Below are 9,950 nucleotides of genomic sequence, written 5' to 3' on the forward strand. Positions count from 1 at the left end.
GCGCGAGATTTCCGGATCGACCCGATTTTCAGTTTTCAGGCTCCCGTACGGAACTTCGCAGGGCGGTCCCGACCGATATACCAAAGCGTGAATCGCACGCCCGACGACGGGAGCGGACATCACCGGCCCTCGAGGCTACAATTCAAGTTACATATTCGATTCGCCGCTTCATTTGATTTCAGGCCGGAAACCGTCGTCGCTGTAGCTCCGAAAGCTCAGACGTCAGTGATGTTAGTGGGGACTACTCGACACATTCAGACCGATCAGGATGCACCTACGCCTACTACAAGGCGCCACTTTCTCCCGGCCGTAAATACGCAATGTAAGTCAATGATGCGATCGCGAAAGAATTCGCCGGAAGCTGCAGTCTGCGGAAGCCGCGGGCCGAGGCGGCTGGAAAAATATATGTTGTAGATGACAACGATCGTATGCGTCGTCTGTCCCCAGGCCCACTCAATTAGGGAGATCGTATGACGGCTCCGTACCCGTGCCCACAATGGTGACTGTGAGCGGAGAGAGTACTCCATCGCCTATGGATGACCACTCGGGCTGTCACGGTGACTATTCGTCAAATCAGCACAGACATCCTCACCTCGACCGGAACAATAGTTATGACGCCACTGCACTGCTTCGGAGGTCCATCCCCAGCGTCACTGTGGATTGTGCTACCGAGAATTTCTCCAACATGAATAGAGGTGGGGGCGAGCGATCAATCGATTCCCGGACTACGCAGATCTATAACGTATTCGCTACCAGGACCAAACCCCTCGTGTTTCCATGCTAGGTTACAGCGGACAGTATATGAATATGTTCTACAACGACGGATATTCGGGCGGTGACATGGACCAACCTCGGAGGTGTTCGACAGGGAGCGCGCTGCCCCGCATGGAAATCCCTGAAAATCAGTTATCTCTGCTCACTGCTTGTCACCCTCACGGTGCCAAGTCGCTTTCTACGCACTCTCTCGATCTTCCGCGAGGGAGTATCGATCAGGTATGGCAAAATGTTTTTATTCCTCGTCAGGTCTCTGCAAGCGATTGACCTCTAATTCTGCTGCTGCTGCTGCTACCTACTGCTACGATTTGCAACTGCTGACTTGCAACTGTGACAAGCTGCGACCATGGGACGGATCGAATCTGCTGGATGCGGTTGACGATGGAAAGCCAACGAAGCCTGCCCTGTCTTGAACTATTCTATCTCTCTCTGACTCACTTCGTTTAACTGTCTATTCCTCTCTCTCTCCCACTCTCTCTCTGTCACTCTCTATCTATCCACCCATCGCTCTATCTCTTCCGACTCTCCGTGGCTCGGGTCTTACGGGAGTTTTTCTCAATGTCCGCTGCCATCGGAAGTATTCCGCCGACTCCCCCTTTATCGCTCTCTCTGCATTCTACCGAATCCTCGGATCGGTCTGCGCACCGATCTACCGTTTCCGGTTCGAGTGCATTAGCTCCCCCCTGTTCCGTATGGTTGTTCGGGACTCCATACGGAGACGACGAGAATTTAGTCTGGATCAGAATCGAAACCCATCAGTTCCTCTCTTCGCGAGACCTACTCGACGCGCGACCGTTTTCCTGAAAGGTCCACGGCGGAAGCCATTAGCCCGTTGAGCGGGTGTGTGCGTGACGTTTCGCTCGCGGAAATCGTGTAACTGTAACTTACGTCAGTCGTTAGAACGACTCCCTGTGCGGCATCTCATCTCGGCGAAGACACCATGGCGAACTTACTCTTCTGCATGATATGCGTGTGGCCTACGCCGTGTCTATGGAGAGAATGTGTCACTGTCGATTTCTAAATGTGCTGGGCGCTTTACTTTCAGCGAATGCCGTCTGAATGCGATCTCTCTGGTTTTAAGGTAAAATATGTTCGCTCATCGTGCTTCCTTGTTAGACGGATCGTAGCTTTCCCGGCCCCAACCCCACCCAACCGGCCCGCTCTTCTCCTCGTCCGGTACCCCGTGTCCCCGTCGGTGTGACTGTTGTTGTACAACTTCGAAAAATTATTCTTTTCGTGTCACGCTCGAGTGACACGATGCTCTCACTCGAGCTCTGTCTCTTTCGCGAGCTCCTTGAGCTCGGCTAGGAATTTTCACGCTTGCGAACGAACTTGGGGATCATATCGTTGTAATTCATGTCGTAATCGATGTCGCTGTAGCTATTGCTGTTGTCGTACCTACACGTCCGCGTCGTGGGTGTTGTCGTTACTGCGTTCATACTTGATGTTATCACTGTCGATGTTGTTGTCAGCACAATAATTATCTCACACTTTCCTCCGTTGATCTAACGTGCACCTCCGCAACGAAATCATTCCACGCCAGTTGTACGAGAGTTGCACCCTCCCTCGAAAGGGGCCTGTTTGAGCCCGACCAGTCCCGCCGCCGATCCCATCAGCGTCCTCTTCCCTGATCCTGATTCGACGTTGCAGGGTAAACCCACGGAGCGACGCGCTTCTGCACCCGAAGGTGAAAATATTCGCATCGTTATAGACGATGTGGATTCCGGCCTTCAGGCAGGCGAAGTTCAGGAACCGCGGCAAAGGAGACTCATTCTGCAAAGGGACAAGAGCGACACATCTTGTCGAACGCGTGGTTTCGGAATGCGTCTCATGGGCGGAAAGAGAGGTCCCGACGGAAGGCTGTACGCCGTCGTCTCCTGGGTTTTGCTCGGATCTTCAGCCGATATCGCAGGACTGCAAAAAGGTGAGTAAGGCCGGAAGAGAATAGTCCCGCGGGCCGGAACCATTCCCGGAGATCGGCATTCAGGCTTCAATTCAAACACAGGCGCCATCGTTCTCGAGTGGAATGGGCAGAGTCTGGTGGACAAACCATTCGAGGAAGTCTCTGATATTTTGGATCGAAGTGGCGACGTCGTCGAGATTCTCGTCGAAACCGGGCGGAGATTGTCGCCCGTATCACCGAACGCATCTAATCCAATGCTCAAAGCAGACTCCGAAGACAACGATATGGGTAAGTTGTGAGAGGAACTCTTCCCCCAATCCCATTGCGTAGTCGAGCCTTCCGAGAGCGATCCCGCTGAGTACCCGCTCCATAGGAAGAGCTCCTCGTGGTAATTTCCATCCCCGGTTCCTCACGATTTCCCTCGTTCCGCAGATGGTCAGCTGGATCAGCCGCGCGCTCCGCCGATTCGAAGAAACAGTGGAAGGATGCTGCCCAGATTACCGGTGAGTTATTCGTCCTGTGCCGGTTTACGAATCCTCCCCCGATCGCATGTTCCGAGCGAGCTACTCCATCGGTTGAGGACGGACGGTGGAAGCTTCGCGATTCGACGGAAGTTTCGGGACGAGTCGAAGTTTGTCGCATCCGTTCGAAGCCACTCGATGGCATGCTATGCGGTGTTCTGTCGACAAACAGTAGTTGAAAGACGACAAGCGGTCTTGCCTAACATAGACACACAGGATGAATCTAATCTCGACTCGTACCATTCACTGTCCTCTGAGCAGACATCTACTTGCGGAGACTACGGGCCACGTGCACTGAATGAGGGCTTTTCTCTCGACGTGCGCCGCTCTCTGCTTTTCTCGCTCTATCCAGATGTCGTCGGAGTTGTTGCGGCGCTTGCGACGCTCAGAGATTCCTCGGTCTGTGAGCTCGGAACGACGACGATGATGACGACAACACGGGGAGAAGGGGCTTCATCCATAAATGCAGCAGCAGAATTCGCCAGTCTATCGGCTGCACGCGACAGCGGCCAGAGTCAACTCACCCGGCCGGAGTGACGACGACGACAAAAGCGTACCCGCGGCCTGAGTAGAGTCCTCGAAACCGACGAAAGAACCAACGAAGGGCCTCATTATAGTCAAGCCGAGCTGATTGTCCCTCTTCCTTTCACCGTCACTCACTAGTGCGGCTGCCGCGGCGGTGGCGACGCGACGGCAGCGGCAATAGTCGTGGCGGCAGCAGGACGCCACCAAAAACGGCCAGATGACGAAGAATGGAATTGCGCGCCGCCGTAATTGACACATTATTGTTCCTCTCCTCTGCGTTCCGGGGTAAGAGACCTCTCTCTTGGGGCTCTCTGGGTCCTCTCGCGAGGACCTCGCGGGGAACCCAAACGAACGCGACATCTCAAAGAGAAATTACTTCCCCCTGCACCTTTCCAACTTTTCATCCGACCCAACCATTCCCGAAGAGACGAATTTTAGGTACTCGAAGCTCAGGGGGGGCTCCAACCCCGTGAATTTCACGGTGGGAAAGTGACGGCGAGCCAAGAAGTCGCGGATTGAATGCGAGAAACAGTCGACTCAGTCAGAGTAGACCTTCCTCCTACGTATTGAAAGCTCTCAAGCGGGTAGCTCATGCCGGCGATAGCGAGTGCCTGCTCGTGGATTCCGCTCGGCGGGATGTAGCCTTGAGGTTCAAGATAGACGAGGAGTCGGGTCGAGGGCTTCGATTGTGTTCATTCTTCCAGGGAGACCTCGCGTCCGGGAGTGGCGCTCTGGGCAGCATGGACGAAGGGGAGATGTGCATTCAACTGTTCTACGACGAGGAGCGATCCGACCTGGTCGTGCGGGTGTTGTCAGTACGCGGCCTAGCGCCCCGCAAGCAACCCGGCCGACAGGATGCGGTCACCGCACTGCACCGAGCGTACGTCAAGCTACGCCTCAGCCCCGACGGGTGAGTTGTGTTGTCGAAGGATGAGAAGGAAAAGGTGGCGGATGATAACCTCTTCGCAACGTAAGCCGTCAGCGGCAGCTATCGCAGTCAGTGATCACGTCTTCGCTGCCGGTATTGTGATGGGAGCGAAAGCCGTCCGAGGAGAACAAGCGGGGATGAGTGTTCATCTCGTAATAGATCCAGTCGCTCCTTGGCGTCACGATCTCGCTGCTTTTTTCCGGCGCGAACAGCCGCTCAAATTCATGGGAACTTTGCATGTGCGAACGCGGACCTATTTCTCGACTTCGGCGGAAAACTTTTGTCGCGGAAAAACTGGGAAATGAGACGTGCCGAAGTGACGTCGGCGAATTTCCTTTGCAGGGGCTTCACTCCAATGAAAACTCCGGTCAGCGAACCGGCAGTGAATCCAGAATGGAACAAGTCGTTTGTGTTTCCGTCTCTACAGCCGGAAGAACTCAACGAAGCTTCACTCAAACTCTCCGTATGGGAACACCAACCGACGCTGGGTAATCAGCCGTCGGCACTCTTCCTCGGAGACGTCGTGATTCCCCTGCGGAAAGTTCTCACAGATCCAGACACCGTATCCGGCTCGCATTGGTACCGGTTACGTTGCGAACGCGACACATTGCAGCCACCTATATAGCATTTAGACACATGATGGTAAATGTATCTAGCTCCGACCTTAAAGCAACCGGCACGGTTGCTCGCGGTCTACTGAGGGGTCTCCATCTTGCGGACCTTGATTATCCGGCCGGAGACGAGAATTGTGAAGCAAAAGGAATGATGAGTCTCAGCCATGGGTCGAAGAAGCCAGAATTCCTCCTGCAACCCGGACCCCTCAACAAGCGGTGATACAGAGTACATTTACCATTATTGAGCAAGCCAAGGAGCGAGCAAGCAAGCTAATAAGTCCGAACATCCCAGATATCAGCACTCTCCCGGAGCACACGGAGGAAGAGGGAAATTGGTCGACCAGGCGGTTGAACGAGCCGCTGAGCCACATTGAAGGCATTTGAGTTTCGGAAACAAGTTGTCCCAGAAAGTTCCGGCGAGCTCGAGCTGCCAGCACCATCGGCCGCACTCTTCTCCAGTTTGCGAGCTGGAATTCCGCCGCAAAACAAGTCTTGCACCGTCACCTCCATCGCTATATCTAGTCGCATGGCAACTGGCAACAAAGTCTATATCCCACCGGATGGGAGCACCGTTATTACTGAATATAATTAATCCTGCTCGAATACTGACTTCATCAAGTCCCCGTGAGCAGCGGAACCTACCTGCAGTTGTCGTGTTGGGCGCATTTTCCGTTTTGAGCCGACGTGGCATCTGCGTCGACATTCGCATAGGCAGGACGACTCCGATTGCAATTCGGACTCCACTCGAGCCGACAGGCCGAGCGACCAGTTACTCACCGGCCGACTAAGTGATGTGCTGACATTGTGCTTGATTGTCACAAGTCGTTGGGACACCCGAAACGTTCTCAAACGGCAACGAGGATCAGAGAGTCCACTGAAGCTCCTGAGTGATTAAACACTTCGCCCGCTCCATGCACTCTACTCCCGAGGTGCGATTGCCGCCAGTCGGCTGGATTTCTGCACGCTCCTCTCATCAAGCCACGTCTCGCCGACCGTCGGGACTTGTTGCAGATGCACCGACCAACACATTCAAGGATCCTCCGACTTTTCCCTCGAAACAACCTCTTCCGAGATCAGAAAGTCTTTGGAGCAACCTGTACATTGGATCTCGCATCGCAAGTCATGTGCCAGATTGTCTCGCACGCTTTCTTCGCCAAATTGAGTAGAGGGAGGAACTACCCGCAGCGAGACGAGTTATCGAAAACTGTATAATCATACTGCATGCTAGGATGTTCAAGTGCTATACTTCCACGCAGAATTCTTCCGGAAGTGGAGCGCTTTTCTCACGCCGCAGCCGTTGTAGCTTACAAATATAGGTACGTCTCAGCAAGCTTATCTGTGACGGGAAGGAAACCCATGTCGTGGAGTGATGCGAACCCCACAGTCCGCGAATCGTCGAGAAATCAGTCGTTGCATATCTTTCGAGTCACGAGGTCGAGGTGGATGAATGTTTAACCTTGACTCTACTTAAGGAGTGCGAAACGAATTACTTATCGGCACCTGAGGATTATACAAAGCAAAACAGGAACCCTGAATGCATTGAATGTTGCGTTGGTCGCTCTCATCCACCGCCTGCAGCAGCCTTGTACGAAGCAGACGACCACCAGTTCAACTCATCACTATTATCACTATAACCATATTCGATGAGAAGCCACCGGCGATTTTATCGTATATCACAAACAAACCTCTTATGGATGGATAGGAACCGCGAGCTGAAGGAGAGGCTGAGTGATTGATCGATTGATTGATCGATGGATTGTTTGGTTAATCGATGGGTTGATTTAATAATCGATGGATTTATCAATCGCCGAATTGATTAGTCGATGGATTGATTGTTTGATTGAATAATCGATAGATGGATTGATTGATTAATCGATTGATTGGGGCTCCGGTCGGCCGGGGTCGACTGTCCTCTCTCTGTGAGTGAACTCTGACACTGGGAGCTCTCTCACTGGGATCCGCAGGTCGAAAATCACTAAGCGTAGGATGATGGGCTCGAGACCCGAGACTGACCGACCGTACTGCGGAGGAAAAGTTCTCGAGCGAAGGAACTCGCCGGGATGAATTCGATCGTGATCGGATGAGCTCGGCTAAGCGATCGCAGACCCGGGTCTATCATTCGAGGGAGAAAGTGTCCAGATCCTTTCCGTGGAATTCCGCTGGGGAAGCTCCCATAGAATGAGGATTTCCTCAGCCAGAGGGGTGTCGATGAGCTCTTTCGGACTTAGGTATCAACGAAAACGCTGCACTTAGAAGCTTAGAGTGAATTTTATACACCAGCTGAATGGCTTTCACGGGGAGCTGATTCGTCGCCACGAATGTTACATAGAAATCGAGAACAGGAACCGTAGATGATTTTGAACAAACCCCTCTCCCGCTCCACCCATCCTCCGCGCCCCCTCCAACGCTCTGAAATCTCTCGGGGGGCGAACCCGTTCCTCCATGCAGGCGCAATACTCCATTACCCACAAGCTTTCGGGGAACGGGGTTAGTGCTACGGGACCGTGTCCGGAGACGATTCTCATCGTGCATTGCGATAATGTGATCTAACGCAACTCGTATCGATTCCTTTGGTTTCCAGTGGTCTTATCCAAACCTAACCAAAACAACGATAAGCATGATCGGCTTCAGCCTCTCTCACGGGACTCGGGCTTTTTCCGTAAACAGAAAGCAGATGCTGCGGCAATCGCTCAGCCCCCGCTCCATTCATTGCCCAGCGGTAATTTCTCGAGAAGATAAGCTCACCCCATGGTCTGGATCAGAAATTTTCAGCATTCTTGGCAGCGTGCGGCTCCCATTAGGATCCCGGCGATACAATGACACACAAGCCTGATGTTGACAACTCATCCGATCGTTACTCGTCGCTTGATCCATTCTCCGGGGCGGCGACGGCGATGACTACCTATCATTAGTATCCCTACGATGCCAAGCTTAGAATGAGTTTTCGTTTTTTGATATCCGCACCGGTTACGCGTTGATTACTCAACCGGAGACAGGAGTGTTACGTCGATTGGAGGCGACTTCTTTGCTGGCGACTCTGTTGAGCGCCAATCTAGCCGCGACCGATTTACGACAAGTGATATTTTCGGGCGTGAAACGCAGAGAGCGTTTCCCCGTTCGAATCTACTCTGCTTCCTCGTCGTGCATCTGCTCGTAGACATCCGAAGGGTCGTTCATAGTTAACTCGAACATCAAGAATCGAACTGCGGCGTGGGGAACCGTGATTACAGAAGTCAGAATTTGGAAACAACTACATTTCTGATTATTCGAGGACGACGACACCAACGCCGAGAGTCCGGGTAGAGTATAATGGTCTCCACGAAGACGGGAAGCAGATGCTCCAAAGAGGAAGAGAGGAACACGACTCAAATAAAACGACATCGCTGCTGATGTTGCTACTCCGACAGCATTTCACCAAAAACGAGGTTGTCTAGTGGAACAGAGATGACTTCAGGGGAGCGAAGGAAGCTAGTCTTCGTCGACACTAGCTGAGGTGTCTGGCGAAAAACGCTAGGTTTTCCCGCTTGGTCCACCGTGCCGCGGGGAATCCGGTGGCGCCTCCTACCGGCTTAAGCTCGAAGCGAGCAGGTTAGAACGAAGACCCTCATTGATACACAAACTAGTTGTTAAGCTATGACATCGTACCGAGTCTGTTGCATGAAATAGCAATTCTCAATACTATTATGAATTCATATTGAAATGTACTATCGAATACTCAAATGACACCACTGTGTAAATATACCTGTGATCATCATGAACATAATCCCTGAATCGACCCATATCGACCGATATTAGGAGACGTTGAATTTTGTTCCAATATTGATGAGGATGGGGGAGAAAACCAAATGCAAAACGACACTAGCTATACGGAGTAATGGTTGTTCTCCTATCGGAAATAAACTTGACAGGTCTTTTACCAAGATCCTCGAACCTCACAAAAATGTCTTGACTCGTGAGAAGCCCGTTATTTTCGCCTTGGGAAGTGGGTGGAAACGTTTTGTGCAATGGAATCCTTTCGTTCCTAGCGTGCTCTATGATCTCATCTACCAGAAAAGCACGAAGCTTTCACACAAGATTTCTCCCGTAGATACTGGTAACAAAATATATAATTTTATTTCTCCGATATACAGGAATGTAAATAGATATAGATCTGAATTGAGGAATGCAGTTCGTTTGATAAATGATCCGCCACTCTGGGTACTCTCCGCGCAGTTTTGGGAGTTTCCTACAGCCTCTCTCCAGGGTTTTTCCAAAGTTTCGAAGCAAGCTCATTTTGCACAGAGTCCGTTTTCGGCTTTCACCGTAGCTGGTCATGAGGCAATCAGTCGGGCGCAAGATACAATCGGGCTCGTCTACATAGTCTTTCATCTATTCGTTCATGTTCCACATCACGACGCCGGTCTCAAACGCCTTGAATATCGGTGAATGCCATGCGAGGGAACTCAGTCTCGAATATTCGACTAATCGCTCCGGGAACCTATTCGAGTGCCCTTCCGGGCTTTGTGCTCGCCTCTCCGGAAACTAATCGGCTAGTGGACACGCATCGAGACAGTCTCCGGTCGAAATGAAGTAATCCGAAGCAGACTTTTGTCACTGTCGATGATGGAGTCTGTGGCGGTTTGGGCTGCTGTCGACCGGAGTACCTACACCCACACACACAAAATATTTCACTCAAACGCAAGCAC

General features: G+C 52.1%; 1 protein-coding gene across 1 annotated transcript in view; it reads left to right on the top strand.

The window, feature by feature from the left end:
* Fife (regulating synaptic membrane exocytosis protein fife) overlaps positions 1–5,276 on the top strand; it is a 29,174-nt gene extending 23,898 nt beyond the window's left edge. Inside the window, exons 8-12 of the mRNA XM_018640200.1 lie at positions 2,425–2,698; positions 2,780–2,965; positions 3,110–3,180; positions 4,428–4,633; positions 4,994–5,276. Coding sequence (XP_018495716.1) covers positions 2,425–2,698; positions 2,780–2,965; positions 3,110–3,180; positions 4,428–4,633; positions 4,994–5,276 — 1,020 coding nt within the window. The remainder of the gene's footprint in view (positions 1–2,424; positions 2,699–2,779; positions 2,966–3,109; positions 3,181–4,427; positions 4,634–4,993) is intronic.
* Positions 5,277–9,950: the final 4,674 nt, after the last annotated feature.

This window comes from Galendromus occidentalis, unplaced genomic scaffold (assembly GCF_000255335.2).
Source record: "Galendromus occidentalis unplaced genomic scaffold, Mocc_1.1 scf7180000075612, whole genome shotgun sequence".
Lineage (NCBI taxonomy): Eukaryota > Metazoa > Arthropoda > Arachnida > Mesostigmata > Phytoseiidae > Galendromus > Galendromus occidentalis.